The sequence below is a fragment of the Rattus norvegicus genome, chromosome 20 (genome assembly GCF_036323735.1).
Source record: "Rattus norvegicus strain BN/NHsdMcwi chromosome 20, GRCr8, whole genome shotgun sequence".
In the NCBI taxonomy this organism is placed as follows: Eukaryota; Metazoa; Chordata; class Mammalia; order Rodentia; family Muridae; genus Rattus; species Rattus norvegicus.
The window spans coordinates 1,265,186-1,285,564 of record NC_086038.1 but is presented as its reverse complement, the minus strand read 5'-3'; the positions used below and the strand labels follow the sequence as shown (position 1 = coordinate 1,285,564).

The following is a 20,379-nucleotide window of genomic DNA, read 5'->3' as shown; positions in this document are numbered from 1 at the left end:
AGTATGGAGTCGATGCCCTCCTCCTCCTCCTCTTCCTCTTCCTCTTCCTCCTCTTCCTCCTCTTCCTCCTCTTCCTCCTCCTTCTCCTCCTCCTCCTCCTCCTCCTCCTCCTCCTCCTCCTCCTCCTTCTCACCATCTGTAACACTTGGGGAGCAGGCCTTGCAGTTCACCTTAGCAGCATAGTAGAGCTGTGGATAGGGCAGAGTAATTTAGTCATGAGGCCAAGAGCATTGGAGAACTGGCCCCTCCACACCTCTTCTGTGAGTTGCCATCAGGGGCCTGGATGCTCTTTGGTGTTGAGTCAATTGTGTAAGCTGGTCCTGGTGGGATCAAGAGGGCAAATGAGCTAGAGAGCTGGCCTTTTACCTTGCCTGGACTTCACAGTAGAGCTGGCCCTGGTTTAATGTGCACCTGTGAGCCATCCCATCACAGGACGCAGTAATCAGGTGAGCAGGCCCTGTGCTTTGACTGGGCTGCCCAGTGTGGGTGGCTGGATGTATGGGTGTGGTTGAGCTGGCCCAGAGGGCATGATTATCGGAGAACTGACCCTCCCTTCTCCAGATGGCATTGGGTGTCTTAAGCAGAGCTATGCTGGAGAGCTTACCCTGATGTGCACTGACCAGCTTAGCTTATATCCAGGGTGCTGAGTTGGCCTACCCCATGTCTACTCCATGTAAAAACAGTTGGACCTTGCTAAAGGACCAGTCCTGCTGATCCAAAACTGCAGGATTTCCAAAGCATTGGGCAACAAGAGGATAAGCAGCAAGAGGCCCAGTGAGGATCCAATATTATTGTTAGGTAAGCCAGAGATGGGGAACCAGATCAATGACTCATTGCAATGAACAAGTGTAAGTGAAGCTAGGTGGACCTAGGAATATACTGTGGGACAGATACTGTCATACTACAGATTTCTTATTGAGATGTTTTCTATGCTTGTGTGTGTGTGTGTGTGTGTGTGTGTGTGTGTGTGTGTGTGTGTGTTATTTGGTGTTTAGGTTAAATGGGCAAGTGGGAATTGGGATGAATAGGAATTGTGTTTGTAATGTGAAACTCACAAAGAATCAATAAAAAAGTTGTTTTTAAAATGTCATTATAAAAAAAGGTCTTTAAGAAACTTTGGAAACATGGAACCTTCACTGTACATAGTATGTATGTGTGCATCATGCACCACTGAGCAGGAATCCTGATGTTACTTAAATTAGGAACCACAGCTAACTTTTCTGAAAATGAGAAAATCAGAGCACATTGGATCCCAGAGAAGTGATTTGGGGTACCCAACTTCACCAGGTAACCCTGCAGAAAACATAAGTGCATAAATAAACAGATGAATAAATACCCCTCACTCAAGCTGTGCAACTTAAATAGAAGAAAGATCTCTCCTCTATGAGTTTTCTTTTTAAAAATAAAATCTGAAGTGTTTTCAAAAGATTTTATTGCTGTTTTAATGTGTGAGGAAGAATGGAGTTATTGTTTGCATGTTTGTCTGTAAACCACTCTCATTCAGGAGGCCAGAAGAGGGCATCAGATGCCTTAGAAATGGAGTTACAGGCAGTTGTGAGTCCCCATGTCAGTGCTTGGAATTGAACCACATTCAACTGCTAAAGCAGCCAGTGCTTTTAAGCAATGCACCATCTCTGAAGTCCTTCAAAAAACATTGTGAAGCAAAAAGTGGATAGCACTAATTTGAAAAAGAAATTCTTTTTTTTTTTTTGGTTCTTTTTTTTTCGGAGCTGGGGACCGAACCCAGGGCCTTGCGCTTCCTAGGCAAGTGCTCTAACCACTGAGCTAAATCCCCAACCCCTGAAAAAGAAATTCTTATAAGGGTACAATCTCTCATTCAGAAGCAAATGTTAACTTGGATGGAATTCAAACTGAAACAACTAGATAGCAAGGAAATAGACACATTCATTAAATGATACTGAGAAAAACTTCGACTCTTTAGATCAAAACTATGGGGAATTTTGGTTCAGCATGAAGGGTTTTTGCTGGTTGTGACCATCTCCATGGGACCTGCCCTATCTTATCAGCAAAGAGCTTTCCTACCCAGATACAGCTTCTGCAGCCTTGTGGCCCAGTTGCATCAACTGAAGGAAGGAGCTTTTTATCTTTGTTCAAGAGCAAAGACACCTTCCACCCTACAGTTAATCATTTTCTTTTTAATATCTTAGTTGTTTTGTTTGTTTGGAGGGGAAAGTTCATGGACTTTTATGAGTATATACTTTCATTGAGTATACACTGAATCTATTTTGTGCTGCTTTTATGTGCATATGTGTACTCATATACTAGAGCATCTCCCATATTCCTGAAGTAAAAATACATTCCTTCTCCCAGGAGCTATTTACTACCCAAGCTCTTCATCTAGGGGTGGAAATTTGTACATAGACATCTAATCTTTCATCAGAGAAGGTACAGGAAGTTGTATGAGAAGCATGAAGGGTATATAAGCGCAGAGTTGGAGAACAGGGAATACTGGGTAGATTGGATACAAACACATTATATGCATGCAAATATTAAATAAAGATAGTTGACAAATAAAATCGGTTTGATAAAAATCTAACCACAAGAAGCATTCTCACCTTGGACTGTATTCCATCACTTGAATATTGGTAGCTAAGGTTCTCAACAGTGTGAGTGTTGGTGTAAAAAGAGAATCTACTAACCAGAGTTTGAAGAGTATAGCCAGTCAGATGTAAAATATGACAACATCTTTCTGCTGTTTTACATTTGATATGTTTTCTTAATGAAACATTATCTAAACTGTTTATCAAGCTAGGTGTGTGTCACAAGCCATTACGGGACTGGCAGGTAATCTTCCTGAGATGATCTGCCTGGGTTATAGTCAACAACAGATTTTTCTCCCAAAGGTAGACCCAGGAGAAATTAATTTTAGGAAAGATTCCTGCTATTAATATGCTTTTCTTGTTATTATCACATAAATAATAATCACTAGGCATCAACCCACCATTTTGAACAGATCTCTGGGTATTCATGATGATGTGCTGCCTTGTAGTCATGCCAAATACACAAATAGATGAGTTCTCAATTCTTAATGGTGATCCTATAAGAATTCCTAAAATTATAATGGTATTTATTAAGCTCATTTATAGTGGGGCTGCTATTAGGTCCTTTTCTAATAGTCAAAACTGCACATGTGAGAATTATGCCAGTCTCCCTATGTGTCACCAGTTATTTGCTTCTATATACTATCTAGACTTTCTAATACGCAGAGCACATTCCAAGAGGCTATAAAATCATTAACCAAAGATAATAAAAGGGAAATAATGATTTATTATTGGTGCTAAGACACAATACAAAGTATTGACAAAACTTCACTGATGACTTAGTTATGGTTTTTAACTCTCGATGAACCTTTGAAGCTGTGATAGGTGATGAATGTTTAGCCAGACACATACTTCTAATGGATATGCATGTAATCATTCTCTGTTGTAAGCTGCTTATTCGATTTATGATTTGATTTTATGTGTGAACTTGTGATGAAATTTTAAACATGTGATCCTGTATTCTGAAAAATGTATAAGGGCTAAGGACAAAGATAAGAGTTATAACTGAGCTGAGGAGAACTTTTTAGACAGAAGTGAGGATCCATGTTTTATTCAGGACTCAAGAGAACTTTTTAGAATGAATGGAACAGAAGAAGAACTTAGAAGGAAAGGCATAGCATTGGGAGAAAAGGCATTGAGAGTAAGAGCGTTATTGTGACTTTAGAGTAGGAGGAAAGGGCACAATTAGGAGAAAACAGAGGGCCATAACTTAGAAACTTGAGGGAACCAAAAACTAAGAGAGCAATGTACATAATGCAGAGAGAAAGGGGGAAAAAAGAAGCGGCAGAGAGCAGAAGGAGCAGGCAGGATTCACCTTACCATGGGACAGAACAGGGTTTTTCTTAATAACAAGTTAGGCTTAGTCTTATGAAATGGAAGCAGCTTTCTACTTAGAAACTTGGTTTTAATTGATTTAACATTAAAAGGGTTGAAGCTTTTGTCCCCCTATACGCAATAAAGATTGAAGGACATTTTTCATCTAGAATGAGTGAATTTTTTCTGCACTGGTGCTTGGTCTTTTGCTCCACATGCATGTAGATGTAAGTGTGGATGTGTGTGTAAGTATGTAATTGTGAAAATATATGCAAGTTGGACCCAACTGTTTTGGAAATTATAAATATGCATGCATGCATGAATATGTATATGAATTTATGTGTTTTTTGAACATTTTCCTATGTAAATGTTTTTTCCTTCTGTGAGCACTATTCTCCAGTTTAAATAAAGTTTATTGCTTCAAACTTCCCTCTAGCCTAACAAACAAGAGTCAAGTGCACAAAAGGGAAAATGCTCTGGTAATTAATGCTTTACTACAGTTGTTAGTGTTTAAATCATGGGTTTTTAACCCTTAGAAAGAGCAAGAAAGATCTCACAACATTTTACAACTTATCATCAGGATTTCAGTATATTTAGAGAGCCAGAACATCTGGAGACAGTCTTTAAAGCCACATCAGAGTCCTACTTTGTTTCTCCCCTCAACCCTTATCAGGCCTGGAAGCTGAGGCAGGTGTGGTAGGTATAGAACTATAATTCCAGCAATTAAGAGTTGTAAGGTAGTCATGACGATTTCAAGGCCAGCCTGAGCTACAGGAGACCCCGTCTCAAAAATAATAATCAGTAATAAAATTTTAAAAATAAAAACTTATCCACTCACTACCAACAGCCCAATATTAAGAGAATCAGATTAGGTTTACAATAAATGTTTTGTCTCTGAAACTTTTAGTAGCTAATTCATAATTTCAACTAACTTTTCAAATTGAGAAACCATAGTTTTAATAATTCCTCAAAATAAGGAAGCATAATGATGTTCATCCAAATAATATGAGTTGAAAGATGAACAAGCTTAAGTGCCTAATTATATTAGACATGGGTAGTATACACAAATTTCTATACCCAGTTACATAAGGACACATTACAGTAAGTTATAAGTCAATGCTATCAACTGATATGCCAAAATCAATTCAGGTAATGAATCCTATGATTGGAGCCCCACAACTTAATTAAATTTCCCTTGCTGTAAAAGATCAATATGTCTAGATATTTTTACATCATTCAATCTAATCAGTAATATATGTGTACATCTATTATATTAGAACAAATCTTAATTTCAGAAATATATCTTAATTTCTCATTGCCTGGTTATTTACATCTCAGCTGAGTTTGTTAGATTTCTTCATGTCAGAGCCATCTCCTCACCTTCCTATTCAATGCACTCCTCACTTCCTTGTTTCTCAAGGTGTAGATGAGTGGGTTGAGAGCAGGAGTGACCACACTGTACATGATAGCAATGATTCGCTCCTGATCCAGAGAGCTGCCTGAAGAGGGCCGGATGTAGATAAAAAGAACTGGAGCATAAAACAGACAAACTACCATGAAGTGAGAGGCACAAGTTGACAGTGCTTTGTGGAGCATGCTGCAAGAACGGGTTTTGAAGAGAAGATAGGTGATGATGTAGAAATAGGAGAGAAATGTCAGAAAAAAGGGAGTGAGGGCAATGGTGCCTGTGACTGTATTGAGCAGCCAAAGGTTGAGCTCAGTGTTTCCACAGGCCAGATCCAGCAATGGCTTAACATCACAGAAGAAATGATGGACATGATTGGGACCACAGAAGCTCAAACGGGATGTCATTACAGAGTGAAGCAAGGCATGTAAGAAGCCTATGATCCAGATAGTCACAGTCATGTGACTACAGAGCTGGCGATTCATGATGACAGAATAGTGGAGTGGTCTGCAGATAGCCACAAAGCGGTCAAATGCCATCACTGGCAGCAGCAGGGCCTCAGTGCTACCCAGGAAGTGGAAGAAATGAAGCTGAGTTATGCATCCCAAGAAGGAAATTGCTTTGCTTGTGGAGAGGAGGTTCTCCAACATCTTTGGCACTGTCACAGTGGAGAAGCAGATATCCAGACATGCTAGGTTTCCCAGGAAGAAATACATAGGTGAGTGGAGCCTTGGATCCAAGATGACAATCATCAGGATGGCTCCATTCCCAGTTATATTGACAAAGTAGATGGTGAAGAAAATCACAAAGAGAATAGGGTTTAATTCTTGTATGTCTGTCACTCCTAGGAGGAGAAATTCAGTGACTGAAGTTTGATTGGACATCACCTATAAGAAAGCACAATTATTATAGAATGCTACCCTGCATGTTGTCCAGTCTTTCTGGCCATAGACTTTCTTTTCACACCCAAAGTATTTTCAGAGTGAGTTATTGTTTCCCATGATGCCGTCTCATTTTTCTTTTTATTTACCCATTGTTATATTAAATAACAATGTTACATAAGTGTCTGTTGTGGGTTGTGATCAAACAACTTCTAATTTACTACATTATTCCTAAAATTTTTTTTGAGTTAGTGATTTTGAGTAGAGCAGAAGCCCAGCACATTTTCTTTATGTGAACATTTCCATTTTGACTCTGTCTTCTCCTTATCTTTTAAATTCGCTCCAACAGGAAGTAACTATTAGTCTACTAAGTAGACATCTGGGAGGTAAGTACACTTGAAATATTTCAGGTAGAGGAGAATAAGGATAGATGGTCTCATTCCGATCATTGACTTTTAAAGAAAAAAATGGCATCGAAGGAGTTGGCCAAGGTAATTACATGAAATTAAAATATTTTGCATAGTAAAGATGCCATCTACAGAGTCTACATAATGGGCAAAACTATTGTTTAGGTGTACTTCATGCAAAGGATTAGTAACTGAAGTATGGAATAGATTGCAAAGTTTAGCACAGAAAACTCTACCAATCAAAAATGGACTAAATACCTAAATAGACATTTCTCAAAAAAGATTTGAATGGATAAATAAATAAATAGTTTTAAAGTGTTCAGCTTCCTTCACTACCAAAGCAATATAAGTTAACCTACTTTGAGATTTCTCTCACTCCAAACTCGATGGTCTTCATTAAGAAAGCAGAGGAGAACAAATAGTGGTGAAGAATGTAATGTGGTGTAGCCACCATGGAAATCAGGCTGGTTGTTTCCCTATAACTTAAAATTAGAACCACCATGTGACCCAGATCTACTGAATCTGGGGTGAACCCAATGGACTCTACATCCCACTACAGGGATACTTGCATATTCATGTTCAATCCTGCTGCATTCACTATAGTCAGGAAAATGAATCAGCCTGGATAGTCATCAAGCAACAATGAATAATGAAAATTTGGTACATAGACACAATGAAATTTCTTCCATCTGTAAAGTAAAATGAAATCATGGATTTGCAGGAACTTTGATTTTAAGCAGGCAATCAATGCACAGAAGGACAAATACTATATGTTTTCTCTTGTATTCTATCCTAGTTAAAAATGTAGATCCAAGTGGGTGTAAAAATGGGTAAGAACTTGAAAACTAGAAAAGGGACCATGTACCTAGGAAAAGATGAGCTTTAAAGAAAGGAATGTGGAAGACAGTGGAACAATGTGTAAGGGAAATATGGGGACCAACATAAGATGAGGAGACAGGGAGAAGACAGTAGAGGGCAGCAAAATCAATCAAAATGAACTATGTTTAAAAATCCCATGTGTAAATACACTGTCTTGCAAGCTAATTTAAGAAACAAAACCTATACATTTTAATGCTTAAAAGGCAAATGAACACTATGTTTTAATATAGCAGCAAGTGTTCCTTGTCTAAGTAAAATGTAGAAAAAATAGAAATGTACTTATATAGACTTTTTTTCCCCTCATTCACAACATAGGGAAACATCATGGAAACAGATAATCACAGTACCCAGAGATTCTGACAGTATTTCTGTATATTCTTCTCAACTACATTTGATGTTGGCCTTCAAGTTTCATACATATAAGCCATTAAATATTTCTACGTTAAATTTCTAATGGTATGTGAATGCATGTAGATGAAAAGTGCTGATATCCGATATCTTCCTAAATTTTATTTATACTTCTGTATTTTTTCTTTATTTATGTAGAGTGTTCTACTGAATCTGGATGTCACCGATTATTTAGACTGACTTGACAGAGAGCTTCAAAAATTCTCCTTCCTCTATTTCCCCAGTTCTCTGTTCTCAAATGCAGATTATCACATCCATTCTTTATTGCTGAGTGTTAAGCATCTAAACCTGGGTCATGCTGCTTGTGTAGTAAGCGCTTAACAGTTGGGGCCACTTTCCCAGAGCTCTTCCTCTGTTGTTTGCTTATTTGTTTGTTTACTGGGACATGGTCTCCATATAAGCAGTTTTCCTGCTGCAGCCTTCCAAGTGCTGGTCTTATAATCCTGTGTTTATCTGACTGGTCCAAGTTACTTCTTGCATTATACATCGTGCTTTCTTGTGCTTCTGTTTTCCCAGATGCCTTGAGGTTTTACTTCAATCACAGGAACCGTAGATCAGAAAAGCTCCTCCTATGTGGACTCAGCAGTCATTCCCTCATTTCAGCAACTGTCAAATCCTCATTTTAGTATGCTTGAAATCCTGTCTTTTCTTGTGTTGTAGCTTCTTGGGCCCTTTTTTCCAGTTATCATAACATAGTTTACTTGACAGATACTAAAGAACTTTCCTCTTTTCTCTTCTAGCTCCATCAGTGTGACAATGGTATTTGTGTCCTCTTCTTTGATCCCAGAACCTTGTCTGCCTCATCAGTTTCCTCTTCAGATTATGGAAATATACAGCTCTTTGCTTATCAAAAAACATGTTTTCAAATACAACCCCTCCATTCCTTTCTTTCAAAACTCATTTTCTGTAAAAGTGTATCTTTTCTTTTTAAGTAAATAATTAAAGTAATAGCTTTCCTTTCAATGAAAATAAAATCCTTAAGTAAATATGAATACATTAATTGTAAAACATTTAATATTTAATTATACCATCAAGGTTTACTAAGAGGCTTTTTGAGGTGTTTTCCTTTCTTCTCAATATTAAGAAAGTACCTGAATTACCTCTGTAAGAAAGAGTGATTTGAGCAGACATTGTTATGAGAAGTAGCTTCCTCTGGTTCCCTTCTTTCAAAAGTGCCCCGGATTCACTCTGTATATGAACAAAGAATCAGATTCAGTGTGTGGAGAGTCAGTGGTGCTGGGAGTCACCAAGAGAACTCCTTAGCTGCAGGGGAGTTGAACATAGGCTAACACAGGGGTGATTCCTACAAAGGGGGAATCATCCAAGCTGTAGAAATAACTAGATGAAGAAAATAATTAATGAACTGGGGAAATCTTATAAGGATCCTGAGAAATTCTAAGCTTTATAGCTAGAATAACCCCATTCTAAGAAATGGGGTTATCAATTGTGTAATTCTTTCAAGGGTTGGTTTCAAACAATTCAGGGTGGCTTCTTTGAATGTGATACATATTCTATGTGTCTAAAATACAACAGACATACCTGTTCAAAATCTAGCCTCATGGAAATATATATTTATCATTCTCTGAGCCAGAAATCAAAATAATAGCACCAAAACACAATGGAAAATAATTAGCTATTAAGGAAATCTATCAACCACACTGTTTTGTATAATCAGAAAAAAATTTAAAACAACACTTTTAATATTTAGAGCTTTCACATTTGGAGAATGTTTAGGGAACCAAGAACAATGGAATTAGATGAGCTGTAGCAATGAAATACAGAAGCTAAAGACCCTTCATCAGCATCAACCACAGTGAGGAGCCCATCACTAGGAATGAAAGAAGCCTGAACTATGCTTATTTGTGTTTAATGTTACAAACTGACAGATTAAAGAATGAGATATTTTAATCCTAATTCACTCTATTACCTGACTGTTGAAACATTTTTTTCAGGTGCATGTCTAGAAATTGCACAAGTTGGGAAGTATTTGAAGCGACAGTTCGTCCTGTACCTCTGGCTTACTGTCTTCATCTGTAGATATGTCTCTACTGTCCTGAAATTCTGCAAGCATGCTAAGAAGAGTTAGCTCTAGACATAAAAGTCCCAAGGGAGCTTGTCCCTCAGGCTGAGCAGGATAGATGTGAAAATTAATAGGGTACTTTTCTCCACCTGTCATAGGGGAAATATGCTTGCATAATTCTTCTGTGATCTTTGTGTTTTTCCTTATTTTTTTTCCCCATAGTTTTAGGTACATGAACAAAAGAGGTCAAGGTGGTCATATACATCAACACAGTCAATTTCCTTTTATCTCTTTAGAGTTTTGATTTCATTCCCTCATCTATATAAATTCCCTGGAAATGCACTGTACATTCCATAGGAAAATGGTAATAAATTTTATTTTCATTGATTACAGATACATTGTTTTGACTTGTGCTGTGGAATAGTCTTCCACATTTTTGATGGTTTGTATATCCTTGGCCCAGGGCAGTCTTAGAAGGTGTGGCCCTGTTTGAGTAGGTGTGGCCTTTTTGGATTAAGCGTGGCACTGTGGGTGTGAGTTTTAAGATTTTCATCCTAATTGCCTGAAAGTCAGTATTCTGCTAGTAGCCTTCAGATGAAGATGTAGAACTCTCAGCTCTGCCTGCACCATGCTGCCATACTCCCACCTTGATGTTAATGGACTGAACCTCTGAATCTGTAAACCACATCCAATTATATGTCCTTTACAAGACTTGCCTTGGACATGGTGTCTCTTCACAGCAGTAAAACCCTAACTAAGACACCATTTTTATTCTCCTGTCCTCATCTCTCAAGTGCTGTAATTTCAGAGATGTAAAAGTATGACTGACTGGAGGTCTGTCCATCTTCTGTGGAATGATACCATGTTTCCTTAGCATCATTTATTCAGTAGTCTTTCTTTTCTCCAGCATATATCTTAATAACTTCAATGCTGACTTGTGAGATAGCTCAGTGTATAGGGCACTTTCTGTGCAAGCATGAACAGCATTGTTTTAATTCCCAAGACCCACATAAAATCCAGACTTAAATGGTGGGAACCTCAAATACCAGCAGTCAGGAGACAAAGATGGGAGATTCCTATGGAATGTTGGCTATGTAGACCATACATATCAAATAGCTTCTGGGTCAGGGCCTGGACTTGCTTCTATACTGTGGAGAGTGATTGAATAATGCAACCAATATAAACTAAACCTTCACAAGCTAATGATCAAACACAAAGACACATATGTGCCCACACACATGGAACCTGTGTAAAAAGACAGAAACCAAATAATTCTGGGTGCTTAGGATTACTTCTGTGGCCTCTATTTAATTTTAGTAGCATATGTCTTTGTTTTTGTAATAGGAACATTGTCAATATTTCTGTATAGAATAATTTGAATCAAATGTAACACCTTTAGTAATGTTCTTTCTTCCCATTGTTGGCTCTTCATGGTCTTTTCAATCTCTATATGAAATTCTTTCCATTTATCTCTCCCAATAATATCACTTGGATTTTGATGAGAAAAGTGGAAAAATCTGTACATGGAATTTCTGTGGAAAATATAGCCAATTTCAAAATATTAATGCTACTCAAATGTGCATAGTCAGGAATCTCTCATAATCAGCTATCTTTTTCAACATGTTTTTCTTTAGTTTTCTTTCACACAATAAATCCCAAATGCAACATCCCTTCCCTAGAGTTCAAAGAAAGCTCCCTAGAGGCAACCACATACATCTATATCATACTATCTTCTCATTTTTATCCAGTTTGCTCACGTTCCTCCAAACCATCTCCCTTTCTAGTCCCCTTCACCTTCTGTTTTCATTTGTATATACAGGTTATACAACTTAAGATGTAAAATTACTTCCCTATATATTGTTATTCTCTGCTTCTTTTAAAAGCCTTCCCCCATGTCAGGAACTAATAAGTAATAACTAGCAGGTGACCTTCCTGGGTTGGTCTGCCTTGGATTATAATCCACAACACATTTCCTCTCATAGGCAAGATCCAGGAGAAAATCATTTTAGGAAAGATTCCTGTATTAATATACTTTCCTGCATATAGATATATAGATATAGACATATATATCAACCCGTAGGTATCAGCCTACCCTTTTGACCAGATCTCTGCTGATATACAAAGAGGCACTACTTGTAGTAATGCTATATAGACAAACAGATGATTTCTTAATTCTTAATGATGATCCTATAAGAATTCCTAAAATTCTACCAGTATTTATTAAGTTCTTTTATAGTGGGACTGTTATTAGATACTTTTGTGATATGCGAATGAAAACTCTGCCAGTTCCCCGTGTTTTACTAGTTAATTGCTTCTAGATAGTAATCTGTCTTTCTACTACTCAGATCTCTTTCTGAGAGGTAATACAATTAACGAAAGCTCATAAAAAAGGAACTAATGATTTATTATAGGTTCCAGGACAGAAGATAAAATTTTGACTGCATTTATATATACAAAACTTCACTTAGTTATGGTTTTTAACTTTTAATGAAGTATTGGATCTGTGACAGGTGATGGATATTTAGTCAGATAATTACTCCTAAAGTATATGCATGTAAACATTCTCTGTTGTAAATTTCTCTTTCAATTTATGATTCAATTTTATGATGAACTTTTTAACATATGATCATTTATTCTGAAAGATGCATAAGGGCTGAGGACAAAGAGAAGAGGGAGGAATTGAGCTGAGGAGAAGATTTTTAGACAGAATACTTTTTAGACAGAACTGAACTCCAGAAGAACTTAGAAGGAAAGCAGTGGTAAAAAATGGCATTGAGATTAAGAGCATTATTGTGACATCAGAGCAGGAGGAGAGAACAAGATTAGGAGAAAACAGAGGGCAATAACTTAGAAACTCTAGGTAACAAAAAACTAAGAGTGCATGTAACTATGTAATTGTGAGAATGTATGTATGTGTGTGTGTGTAAGTATGTAATTATGAGAATGCATGCAAGGTGGGCCCAACTGGATTGAATGTAAATGTATAAATGTGTATGCACCAACCTGTATTCATATTCATGTATTTATACATATGCATAAATATGCATATTTGCTTATATAAAATTTTTCCTTGAGCAAGCATTATTCTTTTCTCCTGGTTAATTACTCCTGGAAGCCTGACAAGTATGAGGGATCAGGACAAAAGGGAAAAGTCTTTAGCTATTAATCCTTTACTTAATCTCCTGCTGTTTTAGGATGAGGATCTAAGTGCCAGAGACTTACAGTTTCTGACCTCAGAGGAATATAAAAGGCAGGTCAACTATACTAGCAGAGTAACTTAGGTTTAGATAAGTAAACTTTTTAAAAATATTATACAGAAACCCTAAATATCTTGCAAGACAAAGTTTGATGCTCTTCCCTCTCCTATACCTCAAGAAGAACCAATAAGAAAGAAAACACCACTGGGGCTAGACCCAGTCCCCCTCACAATCCATAGCCTCTTCTTTCTTAAATTTCATATATACTGAAATCAGCTTAACAGAACAAAGAGAGCTATGCCCCACAGTTTTTTTTGTCCTCAGGAAATGTAACTTCCTTAAAATATACCATACTATATCCCTGTGGCAAAGAAACATCTTATTGATGGTGTGGTTCTTATATAAGTCAGGGGCAGAGCAAATGGCAGTTTTCTTATCCTAGTTTGAAGCTCGGCTTAGTGACCAAAATTGTTTGATGCCTAGGATACATCAAGATAAACTCAAATCAAATCATATCAAATGAAATCAAATCAAGGCAGTGCAGCATGGGAGGATGACGACAGACAGAGATCTGCATTCTGCCATGACTCATGGTGAGTCTGGGGAAAATGGCCAGAGACATGCCATTTAGCAAGTGTGGCCATAGACACAGAGTCCTGCCAAACACAATACAGAGCAGTCATGCTGTGCAGAGACTGGCTTTCCAATGCTTGGCACAGGTGAGCTATAGACACTTGGGTAGCCTCACATCACTGCAGCTCAATCAGAGGAAGTCACTCAGGGGTTCATCAGATAAGGTACTAATCTGCAGCAAGAGCCTCCACAATGCAAGTATGTGGTGGATAGATGGGAGAGAAAGAGAAGTGGAGCAGCTTCAACTTATGAAGGCAGGTGGAACTGGAGACTCAAGGGCAGAAAGAAGTATCCTGTTGTGAGTAGCCATCCCTACCACTTTGGGCCTTGGTAGGGTTCAAGCCAGAACTGCCACTGAATTTCATGACTGGATCCTTGACTAAGCAATAGCAGGAGGTGGTTTAAATGTCCATGGTTCATATTATCACTAGAGAACACAGGGTTGTCCTTGGTTAGGGCAGTGGCAGGGGACCATTTAGATTTCTAGTAGCTGTGTACAAGTGGCCATGTGCCTCTCTGGTTGCAGTGTTTTTGAGAACTGGTCCCATGTCTCACTAGCAGTTGCACCAGAGACAGCAGGCCTTGAATCTTGCCTGGCATTATAGGGGATTTGGGCCTGGTGGTGCGGTGTGGGTGATCTGAATATAAAAATCTGAGTGTAGCACAACTGATCCTATCATCACTGGTCTGCTATATGGTTGCCCAGGTGCTGTTTGCCATGCTGTCCATGAGATCATGAAAAGGGAACAGCTTCTCACCAACTATAGCACTGGGGAGAGAGGGCAGTGTATGTGGCTTGAGTGTCAAGCAGTGCTGACCCTGGGGTTGATGACTGCAGTGAGTGGAGTTCTGTGCTTTTGACAGATGAAGAGCTGACTCCACCATTCCTCTACCTCGAGGTGGTGTGAGTATGGAGTTGATGCTCTCCTCTTCTTCCTTCTCACTACCTGTAACGCTTGGGGAACAAGCTTTGCAGTTCGCCTTAGCAGCACAGTAAAGCTGTGGATAGGGCAGAGTAATTTAGTCAAGAGGCCAAGAGCATTGGAGAGCCGGCCCCTCCACACCTCTTCTGTGAGTTGCCATCGGGGGCATGGATGTTCTTTGGTGTTGAGTCAATTGTGTAAGCTGGTCGTGGTGGGATCAAGAGGGCAAATGAGCTGGAGAGATGGCCTTTTACCTTGCCTGGGCTGCACAGTCAAGCTGGCCCTGGTTTAATACTCACGTGTGAGCCATCCCATTGCAGGACGCAGTAATCAGGTAAGCAGGCCCTCTGCTTTGACTGAGCTGCCCAGTGTGGGTGGCTGGATGTATGGGTGTGGTTGAGCTGGCCCAGAGGGCATGGCTGTAGGAGAACTGACCCTCCATCCTGCAGATGGCATTGGGTGTCTAAAGCAGAGCTATGCTGGAGTGCTTACCCTGATGGTGCACTGACCAGCTTGGCTACTACCCAGGCTCATATCCAGGGTGCTGAGTTGGCCCACCCCACATCTCCACCATGTACAAAGAGTTGGAACTTGCTAAAGGACCAGTACTGCTTATACAAAACTGCAGGATTTCCAATGCATAGAGCAACAAGAGGATAAGCAGGAAGAGGCCCAGTGAGGATCCAATATTGTTGTTAGGTAAGCCAGAGATGTGGAACCAGATCAATGACTCATTGCAATGAACAAGTGTAAGTGAAGATAGGTAGATCTAAGGATACACTGGAGGACACACTGTGTCATACTACAGCTTACATAGTAAGATGCTTTCTATGCATCTGTGTTTGTTTGTGTGTGTGTGTGTGTGTGTGTGTGTGTGTGTGTGTGTGTGTGTGCGCTATTTTATTTTTAGGTTAAACAGGCGAAGGGCAGATAGGTGGGGATAGGGATGAACAGGAATTGTGTTTGTAATGTGAAACTCACAAAGAATCAATAAAAAGATGTTTTTTAAATGTCATTAAGAACAAAGGTTCTTAAGAAACTTTGGAGACATGAAACCTTCACTGTGCATAATATGTAGTGTCCATCATACACCACTGAGCAGGAATCTTGATGCTACTTAATTTAGGAATCACGCTAGCTTTCCTGAAAATGAGAAAATCAGAGCACATTGGATCCCAGAGAAGTGAGTTGGGGCACCCAACTTCACCAGGTAACCCTGCAGAAAACATAAGTGCATAAATAAACAAATAAATAAATACCCCTCACTCAAGCTGTGCAACTTAAGTAGAAGAAAAATCTCTCCTCTATGAGTTTTCTTTTTAAAAATAAAATCTGAACTGTTTTCAAAAGATTTTATTGCTGTTTTAATGTTGAGGAAAGATGGGGGTTATTGTTTGCATGTTTGTCTGTAAACCACTCTCATTCAGGAGGCCAGAAGAGGGCATCAGATGCCTTAGAAATGGAGTTACAGGCAGTTGTGAGTCCCCATGTCAGTGCTTGGAATTGAACCACATTTAACTGCTAAAGCAGCCAATGCTTTTAAGCAATGCACCATCTCTGAAGTCCTTCAAAAAACATTGTGAAGCAAAAAGTGGATAGCACTAATTTGTAAAAGAAAGTCTTATAAGGGTACAATCTCTCATTCAGAAGCAAATGTTAACTTGGATGGAATTCAAACTGAGACAACTAGATAGCAAGGAAATAGACACATTCATTAAATGATACACAGAAAAACTTCGAATCTTTAGATCAAATCTATGGGGAGTTTTGGTCCAGTGTGAAGGGTTTTGTTGGTTGTGACCATCTCCATTGGACCTGCCCTATCTCATCACTAAAGAGCTTTCCTAACCATGTACAGCTTCTGCAGCCTTGTGGCCCAGTTGCAGGGACTGAAGGAAGGAACTTTTATCTTTGTTCAAGAGCAAAGTATCTTCCACCCTACAGTTAATTATTTTCTTTTTAATACCTTAGTTGTTTTGTTTGTTTGGAGGGGAAAGTTCATGGACTTTTATGAGTATATACTTTCATTGAGTATACACTGAATCTATTTTGTGCTGCTTTTATGTGCATTTGTGTACTCATATACTAGAGCATGTCCCATATTCCTGAAGTAGAAAGACACTCCTTCTCCCAGGAGCTATTTATTGCCCAAGCTCTTCCTCTAGGGGTGGATTTTGTGCATAGACATCTAATCTTTCATCAGAGAAAGCACAGGAAGTTGTATGAGAAGCATGAAGGGTATATAAGCGCAGAGTTGAAGAACAGGGAATACTGGGTAGATTGGATACAAACACATTATATGCATGCAAATATTAAATAAAGATAGTTGACAAATAAAATCAGTTTGAGAAAAATCTAACCACAAGAAGTACTCTTACCTTGGACTGAATTCCATCACTTGAATACTGGTAGTTAAGGTTCTCAACAGTGAGAGTGTTGGTGTGAAAAGAGAAGCTACTAACCAGAGTTTGAAGAGTATAGCCAGTCAGATGTAAAATATGACAACATCCTTCTGTCGTTTTACATTTGATATGTTTTCTTAATGAAACATTATCTAAACTGTTTATCAACCCAGGTGTGTGTCAGAAGCTATCACAGGACCAGCTAATACCTAGCAGGTGATCTTCCTGGGAAGATTTGCCTCAGTTATCTTCCACACAGATTTTTCTCACATAGGTAAGACCCAAGAGAAAATGATTTTAGGAAAGATTTCTGCTAGTAATATGCTTTTCTTGTTATTATCACATAAATAATAATCACTAGGCATTAACTCCCCATTTTGAACAGATCTCTGGGTATTTATCATGATGTACTCTCTCATAGTCATGCCAAATACACAAATAGATGACATCTCAATTCTTAATGGCGATCCTATAAGAATTCCTAAAATTATAACAGTATTTATTAAGCTCATTTATAGTGGAGTTGCTATTAGGTCCTTTTCTAATGGTCAAAACTGCACATATGAGAATTATGTCAGTCTCCCTGTGTGTCACCAGTTATTTGCTTCTATATACGATCTAGACTTTCTAATACACAGAGCACATCCCAAGAGGCTATAAAACCATTAACCAAAGATAATAAAAGGGAAATAATGATTTATTGTTGGTGCTAAGACACAATACAAAGTATTGACTAAATTTATATCTACAAAACTTCACTGATGACTTAGTTATGGTTTTTAACTCTCGATGAACCTTTGAAGCTGTGATAGGTGATGAATGTTTAGCCAGACACATACTCCTAATGGATATGCATTTAATCATTCTCTGTTGTAAACTGCTTATTCGATTTATGATTTAATTTTATGTGTGAGCTTGTAATGAACATTTTAACATCCAATCCTGTATTCTGAAAGATGTATAAGGGCTGAGGACAAAGAGAAGAGTTATAACTGAGCTGAGGAGAACTTTTTAGACAGAACTGAGGATCCATGTTTTATTCAGGACTCCAGAGAACTTTTTAGAATGAACTGAATTCAAGAACTTAGAAGGAAAGTCATAGCTTTCGAGAAAAGGCATTGAGAGTAAGAACATTCTTGTGACATCAGAACAGTAGGAGGAGCACAATTAGAAGAAAAAAGAGAGCAATAACTGAGACACACTAGGTAACAAGAACAGCAACAAAAAAAAAACCTGAGAGCAATGTGCATAGTGCAGAGAGAAAGAGGAAAAAAATAGCTGCAGCAAGTAGAAGGAGCATCCAGGATTCACCTTACCAGGGGACAGAACAGGTCTTTTCTTAAAAACAAGCCAGGCTTAGTCTTATTAAAAGAAATACAACTTTGTACTTACAAACTTGGTTTTAATTCATGCAGCATTAAAGGGGTAGAAGCATTTTCCCCCCTTTTTTTCAATAAAGATGAAGGTCATTTTTCATTCTGAATTAGTCAATTCTTTCTGCTCTGGTGCTTGGTATATGTAAGTGTGTGTGTGTGTGTGTGTGTGTGTGTGTGTGTGTGTGTGTGTGTGTGTGTGTGCGTGTGTGTGTATAAGTATGTAATTGTGAAAATGTATGCAAGTTCGTACCAACTGTTTTTAGTGGAAATGAATAGGTATGCATGTATGAATCTGCATGTGAATTCATGTGATTTTTTTGGTATATTTTCTTCTGTGAACATTTTTTCCTTCTGTGAGAATTATTCTCTTGTCCACATTCAATAGAAGTTTATTGCTTCAAACTTCCCCTGAGCCCAACAAGTGAGAAGCATGTGGGCAAAATAAAAAGGGCTCTGATAATTAATCCTTTACTACAAGTGTTAGAAGCCAAAATGACGGGTTTTTAACCCTTATAAAGAGCAAGAAAGATTTTAGAACATTTTAGAAATTATCATCAACATTTCAGTATATTTAGAGAGCTAGAGCATCTGGAAACAATCAGTCTTTAAAGCACTTCGGAGTCCTACTTGGTTTCTCCCCTTAACCAGCCCCAGGCTTGGAAGCAGAGGCAGGTGTGATAGGTGTAGAACTATAATCCCAGTAATTAAGAGTTGTAAGCAAGTCATGAGGATTTCAAGGCTAGCCTGAGCTACAGGAGACCCAGTCTCAAAAATAATAATCAGTAATAAAAGTTTAAAAATAAAAACTTATCTACTCACTACTAGTAGCCCAATATTAACAAATAAGAATTAGGTTTAAAAGAAATGTTTTGTCTCTGAAACTTTTAGTAGCTGATTCATAATTTGCAACTAACTTTTCAAATTGAGATACCATAGTTTTAATATTCCTCAAAATTAGGAAGCATAATGATATTCATTGATATAATGAGTTGAAAGATGACCTAGTATAAGTACTAAATATATTAGACATGGGGCGCATACACAAATTTCTTTTTTTTTCAAAATATAAGCAAGCATTTAATGTAAAATGGACAAATACTAAATATAGAAAAATAGCTAACAGCCAAACGAGCATAAGCACAAAGACTGAGCTGTACAAACCCAAGAAAAATGGGAAGGAAATCATTTTGAGCAATTCTTTTTCCCTCAGCCATGTTAATAAATCAAGTGTTGAAATTCCTCTATCTCCTTCTTGTTTGTCATTGAGGATAAGGATAATATAAATACTTGCAAGAACTTGATTAAATGTGCAGACGGAACTCCATCCTAGTCTAGCAGCAGAGGAGTTTGAAGCGTCTCTTTTTTCCAAGTTACACAATCCCATATCCTTTCTAAACAATATCCCCAATTTATGGGTCAGGAATGCTCCGATCTTTAAAGGCAGCTTAGTCTATGAACTTAAAGAATAAAGATGGATCTAAATGTTAACAGATTTTCCTGGGTGTTTATACGAAACTTGAAATGATGAAGCTGATTTCTACCTACTGTTGGATTTTTGGAGATGGCATTATAGACACTAAAATTGACAGTGGAGGTTCTTTGAAATTCGGATCAATGTACTAACACAAAGAATATAGTAATATTAACACATATGCATGCAAATAAATGAACGTATACACAAATTTCTATACACAGTTACATAAGGACACATTACTGTAAGTTACAAGTCAATGCTATCAACTGATATGGCAAATCAAATTCAGGAAACGAATCCTATGATTAGTGCCCCACAAATTATGTTTCCCTTGCTTTAAAAGATCAATACATTTAGATTTTTTCCACCATTAATTTTGATCAGTAATAAATGTGTACATCTATTATCCATAAGAACAAATCTTAATTTCAGAAATATATCTTAATTTCTCATTGCCTGGTTATTTACACCTTAGGAGAGTTTGTTTGATTTCTTCACA

The 20,379-nt window shown here is 38.0% G+C and overlaps 1 protein-coding gene across 1 annotated transcript; it reads right to left on the bottom strand.

Annotated features, from left to right (window-relative positions):
- Positions 1 to 5,237: 5,237 nt before the first annotated feature.
- Or12d2b (olfactory receptor family 12 subfamily D member 2B) lies at positions 5,238 to 6,164 on the bottom strand. Its single transcript, NM_001001421.1, has one exon. It carries the CDS (start codon positions 6,162 to 6,164, stop codon positions 5,238 to 5,240), a length of 927 nt encoding a protein of 308 aa, NP_001001421.1.
- Between the last annotated feature and the right edge of the window lie 14,215 nt (positions 6,165 to 20,379).

What these genes read in the sequence shown, in the direction of transcription:
- Or12d2b (NM_001001421.1), bottom strand. Translation starts at nt 6,164, where the DNA reads ATGTCCAATCAAACTTCAGTCACTGAATTTCTCCTCCTAGGAGTGACA.